The sequence below is a fragment of the Tiliqua scincoides genome, chromosome 3 (assembly GCF_035046505.1).
Source record: "Tiliqua scincoides isolate rTilSci1 chromosome 3, rTilSci1.hap2, whole genome shotgun sequence".
NCBI lineage: Eukaryota > Metazoa > Chordata > Lepidosauria > Squamata > Scincidae > Tiliqua > Tiliqua scincoides.
The window spans coordinates 234,034,572-234,061,133 of record NC_089823.1 but is presented as its reverse complement, the minus strand read 5'-3'; the positions used below and the strand labels follow the sequence as shown (position 1 = coordinate 234,061,133).

At 47.9% G+C, this 26,562-nt stretch overlaps 1 protein-coding gene across 5 annotated transcripts in view; it reads right to left on the bottom strand.

The window, feature by feature from the left end:
- EPHB3 (EPH receptor B3) overlaps positions 1-26,562 on the bottom strand; it is a 52,345-nt gene that overhangs the window by 7,342 nt on the left and 18,441 nt on the right. Inside the window, exons 3-12 of one of the 5 annotated variants that reach the window (XM_066621956.1) lie at positions 9,879-10,034; positions 8,397-8,732; positions 6,575-6,699; positions 4,788-4,950; positions 4,584-4,689; positions 4,129-4,181; positions 2,957-3,079; positions 2,785-2,824; positions 2,577-2,661; positions 678-893 (exon numbers count right to left, since the gene is read on the bottom strand). In XM_066621956.1, coding sequence (XP_066478053.1) covers positions 678-893; positions 2,577-2,661; positions 2,785-2,824; positions 2,957-3,079; positions 4,129-4,181; positions 4,584-4,689; positions 4,788-4,950; positions 6,575-6,699; positions 8,397-8,732; positions 9,879-10,034 — 1,403 coding nt within the window. Of the gene's footprint in view, positions 1-677; positions 894-2,576; positions 2,825-2,956; positions 3,104-4,128; positions 4,182-4,583; positions 4,690-4,787; positions 4,954-6,574; positions 6,700-8,396; positions 8,733-9,878; positions 10,035-26,562 lie in introns of all 5 variants that reach the window. The other 4 variants (XM_066621953.1, XM_066621955.1, XM_066621951.1 and 1 more) reach the window with 4 other exon arrangements.

Genomic DNA, 26,562 nt, shown 5'->3' with positions numbered 1-26,562 from the left:
GCACTCTTTAGTAATGTGAAAAGCGCGACAAGATGTCATCATCCTGGGATGTTGCTCCCCACACACACATTTCAGTGGCTGCTGTGGATGGTGGGGGTGGAGGAAGAAAGGCAGGGTGGCGGTTGTCGGTGACAGCCACATGCAAGTCCTGCTGGATCAGACCAAAGATACATCTTAGACTAGCATCCTATTTTCCACTGTGGTGAAGCAGATGTCTTGGAGAAGTAAACAAACAGGCCAGGAGGACAACAGTCCCCATGACTAGTATCCAGTGGCATCTGCCTCTGAACTCGCCCATATAGCCTGTTGGCCAGTGGAAGACTTCTCCTCCATGTTTTTGTCTCCTCCTCTTCTAAAGCTACCAAAGCCAGAAGCTGCCACCACATCTTGTGGCAGGAAATTCCCAAGTTAAGTGTCACTGTGTGAAGAAGCATTTTCTTCTGTCTGCCTTGAGTCTCCCACCAACTGTTCAGTGTTGGGTGTCCCCCAGTGACACCTTCCATCACTCTAAACCCAGCCTCAGTGTTGCTTTTTTGCCTGCTAAGCCCATTGTTGTGGGGTCTCTACTTCAAGGGCAGGTGCCTGGAGTTTTCTAAAGCCAGCCTGGGCTGTGGGTTCTGCACAGGGTTCTCTGCCAGGCCTCCAAGAAGGACTGTGTCAGTGAAACATCCACGTACCAGTGAGCTGGTGTAGGTGGGGTCTGAGGGGTCGTCTTCCAAGAAGCGCGACAGCCCAAAGTCAGACACTTTGCACACCAGGTTGCTGTTGACCAGGATGTTTCGGGCGGCCAAGTCCCGGTGCACATAGTTCATCTCGGAGAGGTACTTCATGCCCGCTGCAATGCCACGTAGCATTCCAACCAACTGGATCACTGTGAACTGCCCATCGTTCAGCTACCAACAAACAGGAAAGTCAGAAGAGTCAGAATCACATCCCTCCACTCAGATACAGGGTGTAAAAGATCATCCCCCCCATTCATTCCTCTGATACTGCTCTTCAAACTGCAAGATCACAGTGATTCTGCGACCCCCCCCCCCCCATTTTGCTTCTAGATAGAGATGGGGAAAAAAAATTTCAGCCTGCAGACACCAAAATCAAAGACTGACTTGAAAAGAGTTTGTTTCTGTTTTGATGAAAAGCATAACTTCACAGCTCTATTAGTTTTAAAATGCTAAACTGTGTGTGCCCCCCCATATTCGTGGTGCCCCCCCCCATATCCGTGGTGGTGGCCTGGAATGAAACCCCTGTGGATTGGGGGGTGCCTGTATTTTATGACCTGTCTTATTTATAAGAAATTTAAATCTCAAACTTGTTTTTGTCTTCAAACAATTTAAATTTTGTATGTTGGCTGGGTGTTTAGAATCCTGTCTAGACAACTAAACAGAAATGTCTGTTTCTAGACAACTCAAATCTCAAGTCTTGGTGGGACTTATTAGAAGTGGGTCTTGATTTGTTGGATGCTGCTATTGGTTTGTGATCTACTTAAATTTTGCATTTGTCTGGATTTTTAAGTTTCTTATGCAGTTCTGTTTTTAAATGCTCTTAATTTTTGTGTGAAATAAATTAATCTTTTCTTTAAAAAGGAGGTTTGTCTGACATTACCAGGGTAGGCTAGTTAGGATTTTTCCAATCTAGGTGGCACATGCATACTAAATTTTGGTTCTAATGGTCCAAAAGTCCACGCCAGAATCCTGCAGCTCTAGCAAGAAACCCTGGATGGTTTCCTACTGTCCACCCAAGGTGCCTACTGACCCAGTAATGCTTCCTTCTCATGAAAGTGATGAAATTAAAAGCTCTGGGAAGAAACTGAGAAAAGCTTGAAGGCAGTTGCCTGTTGGCCTGGGGGTTATAAGCTGAAGCTGGTTCCAGGTTTCTGAACTGTGTGCCTGCAGTGGAATTGTGGCCTAAAGTTTCCTTCATGTGCTTCAAAGGGATTATGGGGGAACATGGATGGGACATGATGGAGGCAAAGAGATTCCAGGTACTGCTAAAGCATAGACAGTGATGTGCTTATTCTGTGATCACAGAATATAGAAACAGCTATAGAATTTGGCATAATGAGAACCCCAGCTTCCTTTTTTATAAAAGACAATTTTCTAGTCTTCAAAGGCAGTAAAGATACGAGTGAAAGTGCAGGGGCAACGTCTGCTGAAATCTTAGAAACCATGAGTAGCTCAGCAGGATTTGCAGTGGAAACAGGACCCCAGTGGCCCTTCGTCTCTCCCCATGACTAGCAGAGGCAGAAATGACTGTGTGAAATAAAGCATATATATGCAAAGCTCAGGATATCTGCAAAATTTATACAGGCAGAACTATTCAGCTCTTCTCTTGGTACATAATTTCACAGAGGTTTTTTTTTTAAATTGGAGAATATGCACAGTCCTGCTGGAGGTTTGTAACCTGCAACGTGCTGGAAGGGAAATATAGCTGATATGTGAAAAGATGCAACCTGTTCTTGTGAACATGCAGGCACTCCCACACACAGCAACATGAAAGAAACAAGCAAGGAAAGAGTTGCTCCATCTTCGTGAAAAGAGGCAAGTGAGATCTTGGCAGGATAACGAGCTCCATCTCACCCGCAAGAAGGAGTCCAGGGCGCAGTTCTCCATGAACTCTGTGACAATCATGACTGGCCGGCTCTTGGTGACCACACCTTCCAGGTGTATGATGTTGGGATGGTCAAACTGCCCCATGATGCTGGCCTCACTTAGGAAGTCCCGCCTCTGCCGCTCAGTGTAGCCGACTTTCAGCGTTTTGATGGCCACAAAGATCTCCCGCCGGCCGGGCAGTTTGAGCCGGCCCCGGCAGACTTCCCCAAATTCACCTGCATAGGGAATGAGTGAATAAATAAAAATTTGACAGGATGATTACCTGCCCAGAAGTGCCATCAGCACCTGCCTGCCCCTCTCTGTTTTCCCTGCATAAACATGAGATGGGTTACAAAAATGCAACTTGCCTGCCCCAATCACCTCCTCAATCTTCACACAAGAAATGTCAATTTCCTTGGCAAACTCACGGACAGCTTCATTGGGGTCTTCATAGGTGAAAGGGTCGATGTAAACCTTCATTCCAGGAGTTACTGCAAGGGCAGAGGAGGGATTAGCTTTGCATGTGGGAGAAGTTGCTTTTTATTCACAGTGCAGGAGGGCATATTTAGAACATATTTAGATAAAATAAAATATTTTTTACTTAGTGCGTAGTTAGACTGTGGAACTCCTTGCCACAGGACATGGTGATGGCATCTGGCCCACATGCCTTTAAAAGGGGATTTGACACATTTCTGGAGGAAATGTTCATCACAGGTTACAAACCATGATGTTTATGTGCAACCTCCTGATTTTAGTTTACCTCAGAATGCCAGATGTAAGGGATGGCACCAGGATGAAAGTCTCTTATGGTGGGCTACTGTGAGATACAGGAAACTGGACTAATGGGCTGTGGCCTTATCCAGCGGGTCTCTTCTTATGTTCTTATGTAACTTAGGGCGCAATTCTACCCTATGCTGGAACAGACAAGCCAAGAGGCTTGCGCTGTATCCAACGTGGGATTAGGGGCCCAAAGTGGCTCAGCAAGAGGTAAGTTTTTCCCCTTACTTCTGGGTAAGGCACCCTGGCCCCACTGGATCTCCTCAAACTTGATCACCTCCTGAGGTGGCACACGTCTGAGGACAGCAGAGCAGCTTGAAGCCGCTCTGAACTCCCCCAGGACAGAGGTTGGGATCTGGTATGACTGTTGCTCCCTGCCCTGCCTCCTGCTCCCCGCCCGCCCGCCCCCAGGGCCGCCCCCCCCACCTTAGGCTCTTAGACTCTAGAGTTGTTCCTCAGTACAATAAGGGCCAGAAACGTGACCTTCTTTCTCCTAATACTCCAAATGGAGTGACTCTTGGGCGTGCCCTAAACAAACCCAATTCTGGGGGTTCGTAGTGCCAGGCAGCCTTCAAAAGCAGCTGCATCAGCCAGCAAGAGCAACGTTCTCTTTGCTGCAGAGTGCAGTCATACAAGCAAGACTGAGAGGCAAAGAGGCACTGCTATAATAAATCTAAGCATAATCAAGTGTCTGCATAGCCGACAGACAAACTCCGACATGCACATGCAACTCTGCACATGTCACTCCCAGGCTGATACCCACTGTACTGCTGTAGCTTCTCCGTGTACTCCGAGTCTGCACTGTTTTGCTGCTTCCTGCCCAAAAGAGAAAAGGAGAGTCAAATGCATCCCAGGCTTGCTCTCCTCCTTGTCATTTTGTCATCACGGTCGGAGCACTAGAACACACGAGCTCAGCGAAAATTGATTCTTTGCCACCCCCAGAACACTTAGTCCAAAATCACCATTCAAATTCCAAAGCCTAGATTTCAATATGCATGCTGGGAATTCTCCTCCCTGCTACCTCCAAAAGCCACTTCAGCTCTGTCTATTATCTATGCACAAACAGTAGCTAACAACAGCAGGAGAGTATTCAGAGTCCTACACAAGGGAGAACCTAGTCTTGACTCTCGAGAGACAGCCCTAAGCTCGAAGTATGCCTCCCGCCTCTCCATGGAGCTCAGGTTCCAGTCTCACTTCCAGACTTTTCAAAGCCAGTACCTGAAACAGACGATGGCAATGACTACCACGGCTATCACAAAGACAAGCCCAGCAGTGGCTGATCCCACAATCAGAGGCAGTTCCTGGAAGCTCTTGCTGCTGGAGCCTGACAGAACAGAGAGAAGGGTGAGTGTTGTCAAGTGGGACCAGCAAGTACAGGGAAAGGGATGGAAGGACATGCTGGAATGGCTGGAAAAGTCATACCGTCTTCCACTGTCCGAAACTCCATGGGGAGGCTGTACTGACCGTAGCCAGCCACTGTACGCGCCCGAACCTGCACCATGTAGGCAGCATCAGACTTCAGCCCTTCCAAGCGTACCATGTTCTTCTGGCTGGTGACTGTGTTGGCAATGCCATCGCTCTGGCCCTGCTGTGGGGGAAAAAACATAGAAAAGGTGTGACTGAGAGCAGAATCCAGCCCCTCCCAGTCTGGGGCTGTATGCATTCACCTTAACAGAGTTTTAGAGATTGCCCACAGTGGTAGGAAAGAGGCTTATGTGCCATGGAGAGTGAGGAGGTCCCAGAATTATCCTCTGCACAGCCTTCTAGATAATTTCTCCAGGATGGAAAGAGGCAGCAAGGAAGGCTAGACTCTGATAGCATTCACACAAACTACTTGTGCATTCCTCTTTTCAACACCAGCTTGTCCCCCTGTTCCTTTCCTTGTTTGAATCAATCAGGAGCAGCACCTGTGCAGCATGCTTCAATCAATTGACCCTCATCTCAGGGTGGCAATTCAACATAATTCAACGGGGTTGGGGTGGACATGTTGGGACTTCTCTTACACCTCTTCTTCTTCTCTTACGGTATGGAGCAAGAAGGAGATGGAACAGGGAACAATGACTACGGTCTTTAGGGGAATTCATTCCCCTTCTCATCTGGTCCTTGCAATACCCACAGCCTCCTTACTTGGGTCCTTTTACACAGAGTTCTTTTGTCTGGGGACGTGGTTGAGCACCCTGGGATTAGTCTGTGTCCAGCTGCATGGTCCTGGCCGCTGTATGGGCTCAAAGACCAGTGGGTCAAATGCTTGGTGGTCTGCGGGGCTTCCTGGAAGGAGGGGGTATGTGGGGGCCCTAAAGCCCCTGCCCACAGACCTGCCAGACCCTAGGAGGTGTGGCTGTTTCCCTTGGCCCCAGTGGTTCCCTTCCCCCTGTTGGGTTAGTCCCCTTCTGTCTTCCATGTGGCTTCCTCGCCCTTGGACACCATCAATCGCCACCCATCTCCACACCTCTCTTTCTTTCCTCATCTGATTTCTCCTCCTCACCCTATTCCTTCTGCACTTTTCCTTCATTCTCTCTCTCTCTCTCTCTCGGCAGTTTCCTCCTCACTTGTCCTCCCATCCTGCTGCCTCCCTCTTCCTAAATCCTCTGCCCTCTTGAGGCTCCATCCTCTCTAGCTAGAAAGGCCTCCTGCGGTCCTCTGCCTCCTTTTGATCATTGCCAAGCCACCAGTGTGGTCTCTCCAGCTTCTCCCTGCTGCCTTGCTTCACAACAGGACACCACATGGCCCTCACATTCATCCTTACAAAAACCCATGCCCAACCAACCCCCTCAGCGTGCACCCTGGTCCTTCAGGTTAATTGTATGTCCACCTCCCAGAGCCATTCTTTAGCACCTGGATCCAGCTTGTGGACCTTGGACCTTCTAGAAAAACAGTAGATCGTTCAAGCCTCAAGAACACACACACACACACACACACACACACACACACTGTAAGGTACAACAGGATCAATGTTCCTGCATTGCAGAGGGGAGGCTGGAGCTGAGAACTAGCACTTGGCCAAACACCCAAACTGGAACTGAGGTCTACCTGGCTCTCAAGTTCACACTCTTTGCTAAACGAGAATTGCACCACATTAGCTAATCCCCCTGTCTGCAAGAACAAAACATGTCCAGCATTTGTTAAACCAAAATGCCTGCCTGTATGAACATAGCCAGGGCCCTAATGACGAGTGGGATTATATCCCTTCGAACAAATACTGGCTTTACCTTCTCGAAGTACTTTATCTCGTAGTCCAGGATAATTCCATTGGGTTGCTTGGGCGGCTCCCAGGAAAGAGACATGCTGCTCCCTGTGGTGCCGTGCAGGTGCATTGTGGGAACGGCTGACGGAGCTGCAGAATGAAAGAAACTGGTTGGCCTCCCTCCAAGTCAACAGAAATAACAACCATGTAGGGAGGAATACTTCTGTTCCTTTAGGGAGCTACAGAGGTAGGTCCACTTTTGGCCACAGGTGCCTGGCTCTCCTACGACCAACACTGTTCTACCATATTTGAAGATTTTTCAAGACCTCCATAACTGGTAAATTGGAGACACACTGACATGGCATCCACACGGCTACTTTCAAGTGCTCCAATTTAGGTTAGTTCTACACAGGGAACAAAATGTGCTAGGAATAAGCTTGCAGGAGGGGACTGGACCATTTCCGACATTCAACGGAGAATCGCTGTTTGAATTCTTATGTTAAAGAAATCACCCCGTGAGTAGCAAGCTAGTACTGTAGTGAGAAGATTGGGTTAGAGCCTTCTTCCTGATATGCTTGTTTTCAGCTTGCAGGGAGTTTTTAAGAGTGGGTAAAAAAACAGGATCTGTTTCCTGCAGTCTGAAGTGGTACAGTCAAGTCCAGCACCTCATTCTGCTGCATATGTAGAAGGCCTTACTGAACAGCCAATGCACGTTCGCTTCAATATGGTGAAGAACGGTAGTGTGATATCAGTTGTATGTGCCAACATATTTACTGTGAGAACGGAATACAGCCACCTAAAGCTAAAGGATTCAATCTATCATCTGGAAGCAAAACTCTTTCAGCATCTTCTACTGAAGTCCTCAATACAACCACCCTATCCCTATACATTTCTGAAATGTTGACAGACTATCATCAAGCATCCTAGCAGATGCCCACCCACCTATTGCCAGCTGCCATCTTTGAACCAAATGCTCCCTGGCATTCTAAAGACAGGGATTGGAGATGCCACCATCTCAGGTATTTTCCGTCTTCTTCCCCTTTCCAGGCGGCTGTGCCCACTCGCGTCTTTCACTGCATAGGGAAATTCTGAACTCATACAGAGTCAAGCCTGGCTAGAGGTGTTGAGTCAAGATTCTAGAAACAAGACCCAGAGCTACTGTAAGAATTCCTCTTGTTTCTGGATGCTTCATGTAAGAACCACAGGCACCTTTCAATTCGCAGAAACAACGATGGCTAGAAATTCTAGCAATGAAAGATCGGATTTTGTCCCCACGGTTCCTTGACAGGGACAAGGATTCAGGGCCACATTCCAAAAAGCCTCACTGGTCCTCAGCCCAGTGGCATAGCTAATGAAAGTGTAACCCGCTGTCAAGTGCAAAATGATGCCCCGGAAGTGACGTCACACCCAGACTTTTAAAAAAGTGAAAAATGGGGCAGTGACATCGCTAAGGCATCTATCTGTTACCTGGGGTCAAATAAGATTTTGTAGCCTCCCCACGATGAAATCAAATTTAATTTATTAAGTAAATAAATAAAATATTTTCTAGTTAATTGGCCATAACCTTTGATAGAATACAGATATTTCAGCATGGTTTGTTTCATTGCATTCAGCATTAAATTACCTTTCCAATGATATATAACATGATGGTATTACTTGTGCAACCCAGGTGTTCACAATTTTGGCCACTAGTGCCAAGCTCAGCTTGTTGCCCCCCTAAAGCTTGTTGCCCTGTGCAATTGCTACCGCCTGCACTCCTTTAGCTACGCCACTGCCTCAGTCCACTGCTGCAAGATTGTGCAGAGAAGTCCACGCACTGGTTCCCAGGAGGAGAGCTGAGCACTCACCTGCCTGGTTGGTGGTAATGTTTACTGATGCAAACTGGGGGTTCTGGGGGTTCTTGCTAGAAACACCATTCACGGCCTGGATCTCGAAGGTGTACTGCGTATGGGCCATGAGGTTGCTGATGTAGATGTGCCTCTCCGTCAGGCCAAGCTGGCGGGGGACAAACTCCACGTTGTCATCGCAGCGCATGCAAAGGCGGCGCTCCACACTGCACTTTTTGCAAATGACATTGTAGAGCAGGTCGTCCCGCCCGCCCGAATCGCGCGGCTCGCTCCACTCCAGCACCAGCGATGTCTCGTTCACATTGGAAATGACGCTGCGCGGAGCTGATGGAACACCTGCCAAGGGAACAAATTCATCAAAACGGCTCTCAGCATCCCAGAACCCAAGCCTTAATTCATTCCACCTAATTCATTCCACTGGACTTTCTAAAAAACTAAACTGCCCCCCCCTAAGATTTAAAATTAATAGTTTTCTGAGTGTTCAAAGTAGAGCTGAACCAAAAGTTCTGTGGTGAGAAATTCTGGCTTGCAGTTGGAGGTGGTGTCCTAAAACAGCTTTACTTTTCCCACTGTCAGTTTTGTGATGGTGTTTCTCTGATCAACTGGTGGCCACCATTTTATTTCCCAGAAGTTGCCTCAGAAACTCCCAGAAAACTTCAGGGGGGGGGGGGTGGCAGGTTACCCAGTGGGACGGAGAGTCATTGAACTCCAAGCATTTCCCTGAAATACTTCAAGACCATATCAGGGTTCATTTTCAGAGCCATTTCATATATTACATTGTGTTAGGTGTACCCCTAAGCAGTGGCATAACTAGAGGGGGTGCAAAGCACTACGTTTTGCAGGCGCCTGAATGCACCGTGCAAGCAGCCCCTCCCCCTAGGAGCCATTCCAGGTGGCGGGAGCAAAATGGAGGTGAATGCTCCCACTGTGAGGAATGGCTCCAAGGGAGAGGAGGAAGGGCTGCTCGCACAGCATATTCAGGTACCTGCAAAACCTAGTGCTTTGCACCCCCTCTAGCTACGCCACTGCTCCTAAGGTTTAAAGTATATACCTAACAACATTAATGCAGTAAGTATGTACTGTGCAGGTAAACCTGTTGGGAAGCTGGGACTGGCTGCAGCTCCCTGTCAAGTGTACACCCAGCAGCAAACCCTGGTTCCTTCTGTGTAAAATTCAAGACAGCCCTCAACAGAGGGAACAATGCACTTTGTGCATTATGCAGGTATCATATCACATGCAAGTATACTTGCTTGGAAGCTGGGACTGGCTGTTTGTATGCCATACGTGTGGCTAATTACGATGTTTCTGTCTTGCTTGGATTTGGTAGGCTTTTAGTTTTGGATTTCTTCTGGTTTATTTTAAAGTTTTAAGCTTTGGCTTAAAAGAGGTCCAACCCACCTTGGATTCTCAAGGCAGTGTGGGATAATAAGAGAAAAATGAATATATAAATCAGACTTTTAAAAGGCACAAAGGCAGACTCACTGGTACAGGCGCTGTCAGGGGGATCGGTGTCTGCTCGAAAATAGTTGCCCCGGCATGTGCAGAGGGTGGCTGCTCCAGCGTTTGTCCGACTGTTGGGGGGGCAGGGGGAGCACAGACTCTCTCCTTGCTTTGACTTGAATGTGCCTGGACTGCAGGCTGGGAGGAAAAAAATGGAAAAAAGGGAGAGGAGAGCTTGGTTACTACAAGACACAACCAGAGATCTGGTGCGGCCCAATGAATAGAAACTTGGGACTGGTGCACACCCCCAAAACTATCACTAGGTGGTCACAGCAGTAGTGTAGCTGCAGGGGGGCACGGTAAACATTGCTGGTGCTGCGACGTGCCGTGTTAGCTCAGAATGGCTGTGACAGCGAGTGGGAGGGCCCACTTACATGGCGCATTGTTGCACCTAAAATACTGACCGTGCCCTCCCCTTAGCTATGCTATTGGGTCACAGCACTGAGCAATGATGTCCTTGTGGAACTGCATCACCACAGGTCAAGTACTAGAGGGAAAAATCATACAGCATTCATGTCACCGCAGGCAGAAGGAGGCCTCAATAGAGTCAGTTTCAGTGCTGAGCCGATAGTCCACTGGTGCTCAATCACCTTGAAAGACGGCTTTATTTGGGGGAAGGGCGCTTTCATGACACCCACACTATTTGCCACACACACACACACACACACACACTATTTGCCACCACCGACTTTGGAGAAGACCCTGTGGCCACTGGGTGCCATTTTGTTGGTTGCAAGACACCAGTACAAGGGCAAGAAACATGGTCCTTGCTTGGATCTGTTTCAGCGGCCATTACAGGACCAAATGCACTGCTACACGGCATCACCAAGAAAACAAAGCAGAGCAAGGACAATGCTTTGTGGCATCCAAAATGTTCCTGTTTTTAAAAGGCTCCCATCAACAAAATGCTCTCCTTCAATTTCGTACAGAATAACAAAGTTGGGGATGGCAGGCATTTTGGTCTCAGCCCTTCCTCCATGTGCATATGTGGGTGCACACATGTATCTCACACATGGGTCTGCACAGAGACCAGAAAGAGCAGTTTGTTTACTTGGATTTTTAGTTGGCCCAGTCCTCGAGAGAAAACAGGACATCCCCACCCCATTCCCTCTTTCCCTGTCCATCCCATGTCCCCCCCCCCCTCGCATGCCTCTCAACTGGAGAACCCTTTTCCAAGTCCCAGGCACAGCAGAGCAAACCATCTATTTCCATTGCCCTCAATGTTCCAGCTCCCAAACATTAGATTCCCTCCCACTATTTTGGCCTTTCTGCCTGGGAGACAGGTGACAACATCTACACTCACATTTTACAACCCAATCCCGTTCACTGCCTTGTCACCAATACATGCAGGTGCGAACAGACTTGGATTTACACACAAGGGCCATCTCTGGGATGGATTCCTTCAGTGCTTGTGGTTATCTCTCTCAGGTCTCCCATCTGTAAAATGGGTATAAGTCACAGCTTCTCTCACAGAGTTGTCTTGAAGGCAGGTTCTTTTTTTACATTTGATGTTGTGTTGTATGCTTTAATTATTTGTCATGAACCACTCTGAGAACCTTTGTTACAGTGAAGAGCTCTTCTGTTGAAGAGCACTATATACATTAACTACCTAAAATAAAGTTTTCTTACAGACTGAAATTGCTGGCATCCATGACAGGCTGTCAGGCCAACCCACTGTTCCTTGATGCTCTGCCCCGGCTACGTGCTCCCCGCCTTGCTGAAGCCCAGAGATTTCTCTTGTGGTCAGCTTTGCTTGGTGGTAGCCTTGGCAGAGGAATCTGCAGCATGAGGCCTTCAAGTCGTTCTTTCCATCATGTGGGAACAGTTTTATTTCCAGAGCCCCAGGGGCTGTGGTGCGGGGGCTCCTGCCTGCTGGGGCTTTTGCTACGTCTTTCTTAGCAACCTCAGGAATCCCAGTGGTAGCTTGCGCTGGGATCCCTGCTGACCTCCGCACTGCCTCTGCAAGTCGGATTGACAGTTTGCAGAGCACTGGGGCCAGGAGAGCCAAGAGATTTTCCTTTCCACCCTCCAGTCCCCTGGGGCCTGGGAGAACCAGCCAGTTTCCCAGGCGGGTTTGTCTGGAGGAATTTCCACCATTCTTTTTATTATTATTATTATCTGCCTCTAAATTAATTTTAATTTGTATTGCTTCCAAATAAACACAAAGAAGAAGAAATACAGGAAAATGGGAAAAGAAAAGAGAAGCAAGAGAACAGGCAGAAGACACCGAAATACATTTGCTGCAGTAATTTGATTCCTGCTTGCTCTGATTCATTCAAATTGACTGATTGATCAACCAAAGCTATAAATGCAGATTTAAAATTTAGTCCCAATGGATTGCCGGGGTTGTGATGGGAAGGCAGTGTGCAGACCCCACAAGAACATAGGACAGACGCATGGACTCACACACACATCCCTCACTTGCTTGCTCTCTCTCTGTCAGATTTGAAAACATTAGGGTTGATCTACACACTGTGCAGTGACAGAATTCTGGACTGTACCACTCAGACTGCACATTGGAGTAGAGCAGGGATGACTGCCAGCTCCCCTCCCCATAAATTTTTTTGCAAAAGAAAGAAAAACCAAAAACCTTCCCTTGAAGTAGAAGACTAGAATCACCAGGAATAGAAAAGTCAAGCATAGGCCTCATCTGTGACATGCCAATTTATTTCAAAGAAGGAACTTCTAGCATGGGGGGGGGCACACACTTAAAAATATGATCCCCCGCCCCCCACTGTCAGAAGTGAAAGAGTCCAGGATTCCACCACCTCATTCTGCGTAATTTGTAGCTTGGTCATTCCTTCCAGTCTATATCCAAAGCTAACAAATGGTTTGCAATTCTGGGTGAAATCGCTGCGGTCTTCTTTTCAATGTTGACGAGACTTTTAACATGTTCATTTTCTGAAAGCCATTTTGGCTCTGGTGTGTTACTATGATATACCAGATTTCCAGAATATAGCTATAACTATATACTCAGTAAATATACTCCTTTCTTTTTTAAAACTATCACCCTTTTAATTTTCCTTTACTTTTTTCTTTCTACAATTGATATTTAGTTCAGCAATTGTATTATTGTTTTACTAGTCACTAATAAAAACAAACAAAAAAAATACCAGATTGTTAATTTTTAACTGTTTTTGATTTAATTCTTGATTGTTAATAACTGTTAATTTTCTGGGGGTGGGTGGGTGGGTGGGTTGGAACAGTGGCGTACTTAGAGGGGGTGCAAAGCACTAAGTTTTACAGGGAGCCTCATTGCAGTGTGCAAGGGAACCCCCTCCAGCCTGAAGAAGTGTTCTGGAGAACTCACAAGCGTGCTTTGAATTTTGGGACACTTTAGGCGAGTACATAACAAAAGCACAACACAAAGAGTTCCACATCACCCAGTAAGAAATTTTTTACATGGATGTTCTCCATCTGTGCAGAATGTGAAAGGGAAAGGCACATCCTTAAAAATGCAGAAGACACACACTTGCAAAGCACCAACAATTGTCACATGTATCTTCAAGTACAGTGGGTGTGCTGTGGGAATCAGGGCAGGAGAACTGTGTTCCCAGAGAAAAGCATAATGATCCCAAGGAATTCTATGAATTGGCCCTGCCCATGGTAAATAAGAGATTGGGCCAATCAGCATAAATACATTTCATCTGCATACTTTGGTTGGTTGCAAAATTTCACAGCACATTTTGCCAGGGATGTTATGGATATTACATGCAACTTACGAGTATGTTACAGGACAAGGGCACGTGTGGATGTGATTCAGGTTCAAAGAAGTGCCCAGATACACATCAGAGACAAGATGCAGAGAAGAGTGATGGAAGGGCCTGGTTAGCAATGTATGTTACAGGACAGGGGCATGTGTGTGTGATTCAGGTCCAAAGAAATGCAAGGAGCCAGGGTGGTGTAGTGGTTTGGGAGGTGGACTCAGACCTGTGAGATCCAGGTTCCAATCCCCCATCAGCCACGAAGTTTCCTGGGTGACCTTGGGCCAGTCAACTTTCTCTCAGCCTCACCTACCTCACAGGGTTGTTGTGAAGAAAAAAGGAGGGGAGCACCCATGTACACTGCCCTGAGCTCTTTCAAAGAAGGGCGGTATAAAAATGTGATAAATAAGGAGTAAGCCTCCCTCCATTCTGAGATTTCTTTTAAGTAGGGCTCTCTTCAGCTTCAAGACTTTCTGTAGGCATTCTCTCTCTCTCTCCTAGTAGCCCTGAGGACTATATGCTTGCTCCCTTTTCATGAACTTTTATGTTTCTGGAAAGGCACAGCAGATCCTGCACTGCAAGTTCCGATTTCACAATTGGCAGAGCTACTACAGCCATGCAGATTTTCCAGACTCCCATCCTCCAGCAAAAGCACAAATCCAACCCACCCAGGGCAGGATGAGACTGCACAGCAATAAACAAGGACTCCGACCCATGTGTGGTCTGCTCAGAGACCTAGCTCAAGACTGCCAACCTGACCAACTGAAGCCAAGGCAAATTGCTCCTCATCGTGGCTAACCACAGAGAGGTGCCAGAGGAATCTGGAGTGCACCAGGAAATTGTCAGACTGGCCCCCAACCAGAGCGGGAGGAACTGAGAGGCAGTAACCCTGTTCTTGCCCTTCTGGTAGCTCAGATCAAATACTGTACACACATTTCTGTATGTCCTTCTTCTTGTGGTTATAATATCTTATTGCACCTTTTCACTTTTCCACATTGTTGTCCCAGTTATTTGATGCTTAAGAAATTAGAATTAAGCAATTAGAAATGCAAGTTGCGTCTCCCATGGATAGCCCCCCCCCCAAAAAAAAAACCTCTTGCCTAACCCTAAGGGGATCACTTCACTTTGTTAAATCCCAGGTTGCAAAGTCCTTGCCTTAACAGTTCACTTCTCTACCTCATTCCCATTCAGAAAACCAGTAGATTACATTATCTCTTGTAATTCTTTAGTTATAGCAAATGGCATTTCACAAAGGATGACTACTTAAGGCAGTCAGTGGTGTTGCTAGGGGTGGTGCAGGCTGCACCAGCTGACATGCACTGGTGTGTGTGTGTGTGTGTGTGTGTGTGTGAGACCGACCACTACTGATCAAAATTTTTAAAATCTTTGCATTTTCCAATAATATCATCATGTTATATATCATTAGATGCGTAATTTCATTCAGAATGCAACAAAACAAACTGTGTTTAAATATCTCTATGCTATAAAAAGTTGTAGCCAAAAAAAAAGGATAACGGTGTATCACCATGCCCGCGGCACTGTGATTCATCAAGTTAGTTGGTTCATCAAGTTGAAGTAGGTTCATTATAGGGGTGATGTGCTGGCATCCCACACCGGTTGATGCAAACCCTAGTGACATCACTGTCCTCAGTCTCCCTGGTTCTGGACTCCATATCCCTTCTCAGTGGGATAGGATAAGGGGAGATTCAAAGCGGTAGGTGGAACCACCAATGATTCCAGTCAACTGAATCTGTGGTACAGGGTTCATGGCACTGCTCTGGCCTGACTGTACACTTTTTTAGGCCCACCCCATGATTATTACAACTTTCCAAATGGGGTTAAGTGATAGGGCAGTAAGCATTGGACCCTTCTCCACCAGTACGTGGTCCTCAGGGGCTACTGGGGTTGGAATCTCCAAATTTGCTTTCTGCAGCCCTGACGAGCTGCTGCTGTATTGATATATGTTTTTCATTTCTATCTTGCCCTTTTTCCTAGTATGGAACTGCAGGCAGCTTACAGGGGGCTCCCAGGCAGACACCCATTTGGGCACTTGCGAGACCTTGATTCACTTCAGCAAGGTGGTCATGCACTGAGATGGAACACTTTCCAGGCCAATGCTGCTCCCCCAGGCCTGTCTCGCCCAAGCAGTCTAGTGGTTTCCTCAGACTAGGAGGGCTGTAAAAGCTTCTGGGTTAGAGTCAGTCCTTGGCTGAGATGTTGATTTCCTTGATTCATCTCTGCTCCTGTTTCAGGGGCTCCTCCTTCCTTCTGTCTATCCTGTTCCTTAGGCTTCTTGTGGCCCAGCACCTTTATAATAATTAACTCTGGAATTCACTTCCACAGGATGCAATTATGGTCTCTTGGCTTATGGAGTTTTTAAGGGATTAGTCTAGTGCAGGTGTGCCCAAACCCCGGCCCTGGGGCCACTTGCGGCCCTCAAGGCTTCTCACTGCGGCCCTCAGGGAGCCCCCAGTCTCCAATGAGCCTCTGGCCCTCCGGAGATTTGTTGGAGCCCGATGCAACTGATCTCAGCATGAGGGTGACTGTTTGACCTCTCGCGTAAGCTGTGGGATGAGGGCTTAAGAACATAAGAACATAAGAACAGCCCCACTGGATCAGGCCATAGGCCCATCTAGTCCAGCTTCCTGTATCTCACAGCGGCCCACCAAATGCCACAGAAACTGATAAGAAAACAGAAATTAATCCATAGCTGTGGCAGTGCTAGCCTAGATGGATCTAGGTATAAATCACAATTGTCCTCTGAGGCCCTAATGAGAATGCTTGACATCCATGTTCTTGTGCCATGTACACTGATGACACTGTATAAATTAATATGCACACTTTTCTCTCCATCTCACTGTGGGGTTCTAAGAGCTTTGGTGCACTTTAAGTCAAACACTAGCCCACAGTTTACAGAGCTTCAGCCCGGGGGGAGGGGGGTAGAAGGAACATGGTCATATCTTACCCATCATCAGTTACCAGACCTGCACCAGAAACTGGAACAATTCACAACAAATTGGACTGGATGGGGTGTTTCCCCAGAACTTCTTAATCTGATAAGAAGGAATGCCAAGGTTTAGAGCACTTGAAACCAACCACTGCATGTCCCAAAATTCCAAGGAACACCCATGAGAGACATTCTGTTGCCTATTCCTGAGCTATTGGTTTTTGCTGTTAAAAAACTGGGAGAGAAGAATGCTGTTCATGTCTTCTCAGAGCAAAATTAACAACCACATAAAATGGGTGGGTGTGTATGTCATTTGAGCGGAAAATGGCTTTGTGTCCTCTTTGTACACTTGCTCCCAGCGTGGAAGGGATTGTCACTCCCGAATCGGCCTTTTCAGCCACACTAGACGCTGTGCCAGAACCACCATCCAGAGCGCGATACCATAGTCTTCCGAGACTGAAGGTTGCCAACATGTACAGGGTACTGCCTTATAGTGACGTACCCATCAATGGTGGCAACCTTCCTTGGCAGAGGTGTTTGCCAGCCTCTACAACTGGAAACGCCAATGATTGAAGAAAAGCTGCAGAATGGCAGGAGGCCTGAGTCACCCCAGCATTAAACCTCCAACCTGGAATTCATAAACTAGCTGCCCCCCTACGACCCCCAAGCAGTCAGCCCTGGGGTCTGGGTACAGAGTCCCTGTACTCATTCCCCACAGGAGAGGGGCAGAGTCTATATTCAAGCAGATTGCCTGGACTGTGCGCAATGCCCCCGAGACACCATCCAGGCTTGCATGAACGACAGAGGACCTCTACATAAGGACCCCCCAAGGAAGTGGGGTTGAGGTTTGAGAAAGAAAGGGGTGAACTTAACCCAGGAAGGAGGCCAATCCCTTTCCTTTTTCTGTTCGATGTGACTGTTTGGTTCCAAGTAAACAAGAGCAAAGCACAGACTGCCTGTGGGCTAATAGCTTGGCAAGTTTCCCAAGTTGAACTCCCACCATGGGAGGAAGAGGTAGAGCTGACAGTCACATGCTTGGCCACTGAGTTCTGTGCCTCCCTGCTTTGCAGTTCTTTGCTTCAGGTCTTCAGAGTGTTTCACATGGAGCCTCGGTTACCATCTTCACTTTCTGATAAGGCGGTTCAATATTATCTCCCAATGAGAGAACAAGAGACTGCCTTAACTGAACCAAGGGAGTTTGTGCTAGCAGTGAAATCTGAACTGGGTAATTATTGACTCACAGCCACAGCCACTACATTACCAAACTCCAGACCCAGACAGAGACACTTGGAACCTGCCTTGAGCCCTTGTTGCAGGACAGGACATACAGAAACGACTAGCTTGGAAGAATAGAAACCAAGGAATGAGGAGACATACTGGTGGGCGGGACGGGGAGAGCAAGAGGGTTCAAAGCCACAAGCAGCTCTGTGGGACCACATGGAAGCACTGACCTCATGGAAGCTCTGACCTGGTTGGCACTCATTTCTGTTGCCTTCCCCCAAAGCCAGAGAGGGCCGTGGATCAGCTCCAGCACCTACAGTTCTTGGGGGCAGGGGAGGGAGAATAGTCAGATGCAAGGGCTGTTCTCCAGCCACCAACACCGCTGTCTTGGCAGCCAGGAGACAGTGCTTGCCTTCTTCTCTTGGCCCCTCTCAGATCCAACTCTGGCCTTCTCCCCACCCACCCGCCAGTGGCTGCTGGTACCAAGAGCTCAAGGCTACTGCCTGCTCCAGTTGTTGGAACAAGGCCTCTCCCAACTTTCTTCCAGAGGAAAGAGAAAACCCAGAGGCTGCAGCTGGCTGGTTTGAAACTCTTGAACAGCCATCTGTACACACCCTAGACCAGGGGTGCTCAATAGGTAGATTGCGATCTACCGGTAGATCGCGAGGCAAAATGAGTAGATCGCGGAGCCCTGTCTCTCCAAACTGTTAATATGTCAGTTTCGTCTAGTGACTAGACGAAACTGACATATTTAGCTGACACTAAACTGACACTGAAACTGACACTTTAGCTGCTCTTCAGGCATGCAGCAACAAAACTGATGAAACTGACTAGACTCTAGTCAGTTTCATCAGTTTCCTGGCAGGTGGGCAGCGGCGGGAGGGGGAGCTGGGCTGCACTGGACTGAGGCACTTCCTGGGGCTCTGTAGCAGAAGGGGGGAGGGGTGGGAGTTTGAGATGGGGGTTGCTGCGGGAGGCCCCGAGTGACCCTCTCCTTCCCTTCCCTTCCAGTCAGGTCCGGCCCAACCCAGCCCAGCCATGTCCGGCCCAGCCACCCCGTAGGAGCCCAGAGGTAAGTGCTGCGGCCGCTGCTGCTCTCGGTCGGGGCTGACAGGTGAGACTACCCCCCTGGCCCCCCCGCCGCTGCAGGAGGCGGGCCGGTGGGAGCAGTGTCTCCCCCGCCTGCCGCCTGCACGCGCAGCCCCTCTCCATGGAAACGGGGAAGCCCCCCGCCCCTTCCAAGGAGGACCTGTGATGCCTCCCTCTCCCTGCTGGTCTCGGGGTGCAGCCACAAAGAGTTTGGGGGGGGGCGGGGAGTGGGGAGCTCCTTCCCCCGTAGTGCAGCAAGGCTGGGCATGTGCCTCTTGGGGGGACCTGCGGCAGCCCCCAGTATGTGGGGTGGGGAGAGAGGAGAGGCCTCCTGTGTGCTTCCTGAAGCATCTGGTGGGCCACTGTGGGGCACAGGAAGCTGGACTTGGTGGGCCTCCTCTGACCTGGTCCAGCAGGGGCTCCATACATCAAAGGGGGTGTCTGTCAAACGCTTCCTTCCCCCCTGGTAGATCTCCGGGCCTTGCTGGGTTTCAAAGTAGCTCTCGAGCCAAAAAAGTGCGAGCACCCCTGCCCTAGAGTCCAAACCTTCTGTTGCAGGCATGGAAGAAAGGAGGGGGAGACGGAGGAAGATCTATTCCTCCCCCCACCCAAAGGAGGCTAGACATGAATACAGTAATTATACAAAGTGGAGGGGGCCCAGGGTCAGTTTCATCTGCCCATTTTTTAAAGGAAACCCCATGGCACTGACAAGCAGAAGTAAGTAGGTGGAGAGAGGCGAGGCACAATTGGTTCCTTTTTTAAAACAAGGTTACATGAGCAGGATTGGGCCAGAGGATGGCATGCTGCCTCCTCTTTCTTTGGAGGTCAGCCTTCCCAGCTGCCCTCAAACATGGTTAAGTGTTACATCATGTGGACTTTAACTACAGTTAAGGCTAACTAGGGCTGCCTTCCCTCTTTTCCTTTTGCCACATTTGGGTTAGAAGGGAACCCAAGAGGGGTACTGGTATGAATCTGAGGTATGGCTATTATGCAATAGTTAACTGTAGTTAAAGAGAAAGGAAGAAATTTGCATTTGAGAGGCAGTGGCATAGCTAGAGGGGGTGCAAAGCAGTTCGTTTTTCAGGGAGCCTCACCGCAGTGCGAAAGCAGCCTCTTCCCCCTCCCCTTTGGAGCCGTTTCAGAATAGCCTGGAATAGCTCAGAAAGGGGAAGGGCTGCTTGCACACTGCGGTGAGGCTCCCTGAAAATCTTAGTGCTTTGCACCCCCCTCTAGCTATGCCACCGGAAAGAGAAAAGGGGAGGAGAGGGGTTGGGTGCATCTGAACCCACAGTCTGCTTCTACTCTCTTAACCACAGGCAGACCTACATCGGCACCAGCCCTAGATGACTGTGAAATAAAAGCATGACAAAAGGAGTCAGGCCCATTACTGTGTCTCATACTTTGGAAACATGTAGTGGAAACATCACGAGGAGCGAAAACATTACAAGGAGGCAAAATCAGCACACGAGTGAATGTGCTGTGATACTCACCCAGCACCTTGGCTGAGGAGTCCAAAGAAACTTTCCAAGAAAGACTGAACCACTTTGTTAAGATTCTTTACTAATGTTGCAATTCTCAGACCACTTATCCTGGAACAATCTCACTGGATGGACTAAAGCATTTCTCTGGCTACGTTCCTAACTGATACCAAATCCCCCCTCCCTTCCCAGAGTCCCTGGCTGAGTAAGGCATCTGGAATACTGAAGAATGCAAACTCTTGGCAATGTGTGTTCAGGGACCTGGTCTTTGCACACAAAGAGGTCCAGAGAGCAAGGCATGAGCCAAGCCCTGGAACATGTAGCCAACATCTCAGGTTCTTTCACTCTTTGCTGCAATCCTCTTGTGGCTGTCTCAGTGCAGAGGCAGCTCTCCTAAGGACTCCTTGCACAATGAAACCACACCTTAAATTGCGCCAGTTTTCGGCTGATCAAAGAGTAATGGGGTGAGCAGGCCTTGAACTTTTGTTCCAAAGGTTAAAGTCTCAGCAAGAGCCTGGGTGGTAAGCCTGTGCTTGGGCTGCACCACTGCAGGTTGGGGGTTCCCAGACTTAATGCTTCCCCATACACAAAATACTTTGCATACAGCAAGCTATCAAGTCCTGGAGAAGTTAGGCTCAGATACTCCCCCCTCCAATAATATGGAGGGATTATATTACAATATTATGTACAGGGAACTTGTGTGTATGGAGGAAGACTGAATCCTGTAACCCTGAAGTGACACACCTCAGGTAGAGGTTGACATCCTGGCCTTAGAACTGTAAGATTACATCAAGTAAATATACATGAAGGGCTTTGAACACTCAGAAGGCACTACATAAATGATAAGTACAGTCAGTTCTCATTATCTGCTAGGGTTAGGTTAGGCTAGGGTTAGGTTCCTGGAAACCCTAGTGGCTAGCAAATTCACAGATAATGAACCAATGATCCTATGGGATCAATGGGGTTAGTTACAAGGAATACTCTAGGAGAAGGTATCATCAGAAGAATCCAGTAGAGACCCCCAGGAAGCCAGCAGAGTGCAGTAGGAGGTGCCAAAATACCTCTGAATGCTGCAGAGACCTTCCGGCGCAGACCCCTTTAAAATGACCACAGAAGCTTCCACCGGCCATTTTAAGGGTGTCTACACTGGTCACAGGCACCTTTCCGAGGGACCCTGCAGCCTCCAGAAGGTCTCTGCATAGCAGATAACTAGAACAGAGGCACTGATAGTGGGATAAGGTAGCAATCTTGCCCTTCATAGATAGCAAATTTGCATATAAAAAGAACATGCTTACTATTTAAGGCATATCTGCTTTTTAATCTAGTAGTTATGTACAGTTGTCTCAGGCCCAATCCTATCCCAAGCTCAATCTCTTGTATTTCAAGGTTGGGCTGGGGTGGACTAGTCTGCTACTGCCAGCCAGTGCATGCAATCGTTAACTAGACTGGTTAATGGTCTGACTTGTTAAAGGCGATGTCCTAAACTTTTCAAACGTTGGTTCTTTTTTCCCCAATTTATTCCATACAAGGGATCTGTGTACACAAACAGAAAAGGAGCTTGTCTGTGCTCACCTGTGGGTCACCTGAATTCCTACGTACTTTGCAGCAAGGACTGTCCTGCCATCAGCTGCATTAAGAAGGCCTCCTGAGGTGAGAGATTTTGAGCACCACTGAGGGCAGATCTGACCCAAGGACATTCTTCTGCACAAGCCTCAGTGAAATGAATGGAAACTTGACAAGTGCCTGGTGCTCTTGCACAGGAGAATATCACTATGTGCTCTGTTAACTAATAAGAAAAGTCAAGGGCCAGAACATCTCGAGCTGGTCCTGCTTTGCAGGAAAAAAATACATTGACGCCTGTAGGCACAGAGAAAAAAGCAGCTCTCTCACTGGGATGGGAAATAGGCATGGAATGGCCTGGTTTCCTCAGGCTGCTTCCCCACTCGCCTTACAGAGGAGACAAGCCCTCACCAGATGACCGGGTTTGGGCTTCCCAAGTGGTGCTAGTCAAGGATCCACTGGGAGCAAGGAACGCCTCCTGCTCTACACACCTCCTCCCCACAGTTGTGTTGGCGATGCTCTCTGCACAGAGAGGCAGGCTGGAGCAGCCATCCATCTGGCAGCTGCAAGAGGCTCCAAGTCTTTCTTGGCAGCCAGAATCCCCCACTGGGGGATGACACCTGCCCCGCTTAGCTTTGAATCCAAATAACTTGACCTTTAGGACCTCTCTTTGAAGCCCACAAACAGTGTTGTACTTATTGATGGGTTGAGTCCTATCCAAGAAGCAAGCACCCTTTTGATACAAAATATATGAATTTGTATGGCCTGGTTTTCGGCCTAGAGAAGAATGGTGAACACACACACCGATAAGCAAACTGATGGCTGCTGGTGCACCTTGGACGTGGATGAATTTTTATCAGCACAGGTACCTGACACAGGTAACCTTTGTCTTTCAGTACTGGCCTCTCTCCAGTCACAATATTCTGGATCTCTAACCATGAAGTAGGCTGCAGGATTCCATCAGCTCATTCTCCCCCATCACATGCAAATTTCCTCTGCCTTTCTGTCAACAGCCTTAACCATAGCTAAAGGATATAACTCTGTCAACTTAACCAGGGTTAACGTTAACCAGAGTTCACACTGCAGCCAGGGGCTGAAACCAGGGTATGAAGTTGGAGAAGAGGAAGGCTTGTTAGTGTTGTAATGGCTAGTACTGGCACAGGTGAAACCTTTAACAATCACTAAGACTGCAACAAAGGATGTAAGCCAGTTGAGAGTCTGCACTAGAGATGATGAGGATGCACAATCCTGGTGCCTGCTTCTCATCAATCAACAAGGAGTAAGCAATTAGGAGTATTATACCTGCACAGGACCAAGGCATTTACAGGAGCAAAAACTACATAATTATAATTATAATGTATAATGATGTAAACAAATTATGTAAACAACAAACAACTTAAAATTATTACATAAGTTACACCACAGCAATTGTATAGAGCTGTCACTCCCCCATTTTATAAAGTGGGTGTCCTGCATGTGGATGGGCTGGGTGACAAAATGGAAGAAGTGACTGGACTGGAGGGGCTCCAAAATCATGTAGGTAAAGCCTGCTTTAAAAAAACAAACACAAAACTGGCATGGACCAGGTTCTGCCCATGTCTGCTGCTACCCTTGCAGTTTCCAACTCCTTGCTCTGCACCTCTTCTTTGAGGGTGGAATGTAACCCCAGAAATGGTGGGAGTGAAATCAGAGGGCATGTTTTGGTGGCTCTTGTGTCCCATCCTTCCTCTTGCGTAGCCCCAGGTAGTTTTACATGGGATGATTCCATTCTTTCCCCCCCACAGAAGCACTAGCAGGTAAAGCTGAGACTGAGGCTCACCAAAAGGACGTCCAGGGAGCTTCCTGGCTGAGCAGAGGCTTCAGCTTCACAAAGAGAAACTCCACATCCCAAACCCAAATGCCACAGCGGGCACTGCAGGCATTTCTAGATGGTGCCGGCTTTTTTTGCCATTTCTTCAGACTGTGAGAAGGCGCCAAAATGCAGTGGCAGAACTTGCTCTCTGCAGGTGTAATGCTGCAGGAGGAGGTCCTGGGATCCCACATTCAAAAGATCTTGGGTATCAGAACTGGGAAAGGTCCCTGCCTGCCTGAGAATTTGGGGGTGCTGCTGCCAGTCTGGAATAGAACAACAGTCTGACTCACTTCAAAGCATCTCCTTAGACTCTGCTGCCAACTCTGTTCTTTCACAATTCCATCTCTCCAGGTTATAACAGCAATAAAAAGGAACCCCTTGCCAATGTCAGCACAATGCCAGCCAGCTCGCTGCAATTCCGCTAACTCTGCTGCCTGTATTTGTTGTGACACAATGTGTGGGTGAGTAGGGTTGTACCAATTAGACTCCGCAGCACCCAATTCTGATGGGATGACCTGCCAGGGCAGTTATGCAACCTGCCATTACCACCCATAGAGCAGGCAGGCTGCTTGGCATAAGCTGAGTGAGCTCTGTTTGACTGACTCAGGCCCTACATCACCTGGCAACAAGCCACGCCCCCAGGTCAGGGTGTTCAGAGCAAAAATGCAATAAGATACTTTCGTCCTTCCAGTAAGATACTGTCTACTTGGCTGCACCTGGGGATCTCGGAAAGGTGCCACACAGGTGAAAACTAAACAGTTGGCTGGTGCCCGCACTCAGCCTATGCCATCTGTCACAGGACTAAAGGGGCTGGTCAGAATCTACAGAAAATTTACAGCAGAGCACTGTAGGCAATGGATTGTCCCACACCAGCTACAATGTTTTAGCCACTATTAAGAGTCCTACAGTGGATGGTGGGATCATATGCTTTTTCTCTGTTGGGAAGAGTTAATTAAAAAAAAAATAATGTCCCACCACGATGGAACAGCTTTCAGGGAATTTATATCCTGTTGAGATTAGATAATGGATTGAGCATTGTTGGCATCCTTCAGTCTTGGAAGACTATGGTGTCATGCTCTGAATGGTGGTTCTGGAACAGTGTCCTCTCCAGTGTGCGAAGCCTGGGTAAAGTAGGTATGGAGGACAGGCTGTTACCCATGCAGCAAATCCCCCCTCTCCACATCGCTGAAATGGTCCAATGGAAAGGCAGAGGCCAATACGGTTGGTTCCAGCGGCGTCGCAGGAGTTGCCAGAACGTGACTGTGTTCAGCCATGAACTGCCTCAGGGACTCCGGCTCTGGATTTTGCCTCCAGGTTGACTCCTGAAGACTTTTCCATAACTGGATGTAGCCACAAGGCAGTGGAGGTTTGGGATCAGAGTTTTCCTTCTCTCAGATGAGCTGCCTTCCCAGGCGGACGAGTCCCATCTACTCGGTGGCTGTTTAGTCGCCTCTTACGACAAGTACAGCCAAACTGAGGGCCTATTCTTATCCCCAGCCCCCAGGGGTGATAATGGATATATCAGCACTAATGTTAACTGTGATTAAAGTTAACCAGAATGGATAATGGGTATATCAGCACTAATGTTGTGATTAAAGTTAACCAGAATTGCCCCTTGGATTTGAAACCACAATTCAAGGCTGATTGAAATCCTGGTGACTAACCTGGTTAGCTTTAACTAGATCTGAGCTGACTTCTGTATCAAAGTTTGCACATTTATCAAAGTCTAAATAGAGGAAGAACTTTTCATTGCACAGCTAAGTAAATCACGTGAAAATCATAAAGGTCTCTCTGCTTTTCATCACAGTTCTAGAGCTGAGACACAGATGAGCACTTCCAACATCTCAGCTGTGCTTAAGAGACTGAACCTGATACATCTGAGCAGGAACTGAGACTTCTGAATAGACATAGTTGTCTAATAGCACAATCCTATGTAATTACCAAACTGTGAGTTTCTAGAAGGTATTTTGATTGCAAATTAATTAAAAAGGTTCCTGGGTGTCCAATACATTTTCCAAAGAGGAAGCTACTTACTGCATCTCTGTGAGATTTACTGTTCTGTGAACACTTTCTTCCAATCAGCTGCTATTGGGAGGGGGGAGAGGTGGTTTATTCTGCCGTGTTCCTACATTGTATTTCAATCATTCCCAGTATAGATTTGCAGTGGAATTGCGGCTTCCAGGGAGACTTGTTCAGGTCAGTGACTCATGCAGGAACACAGCAGGAAGGCTCCTCCTTTGTCTGGTACATACTAAAGGTAACTGTAAGTGGGAAGTATATCTCAGTTTTCAGAAGGAAATACCAGTTTAGATTTAATGTGGGGACTTCAGATATGTCATGCTGGACTAAAGGAACATCTTCTCTGAATCACAAGCCAGATTGCATCAAGGGAGATGTTGTTATTCTTTGAGTGTCATCTCAGAAGGAGAAGCAGCTCCCAGAAAAACAGTGCCACATCTTGCGGCAAGCAGGGCTTCCCTTGAGTTCCATTTCCATGCCAAGTGCTGACCCAACCCACTTTACTAAAGTCTGGACCTGCAGTGCACGGTGGTCTGGTCTGAAGAAGCCTCTCTTGCAAAATCAAGACCACGCCCATATGAACAAGGGCCAAGGGTGGGAACTTAAAAACAAAAACTGAAATAATTCAGCCTAGAAACATCACACACAAGTGACTCACACGGGGACTGTTACCGCACAGAATGCTTGGCAGGTTAGGCAAAGCCCTGAACAATCCCTGTAACGCAAAGCTGGGCCAAGAACATTGGGGTCCCCTCCTTCCACTGATAGGGATGTCCCTGGAGTTCAAGCTGTTTCA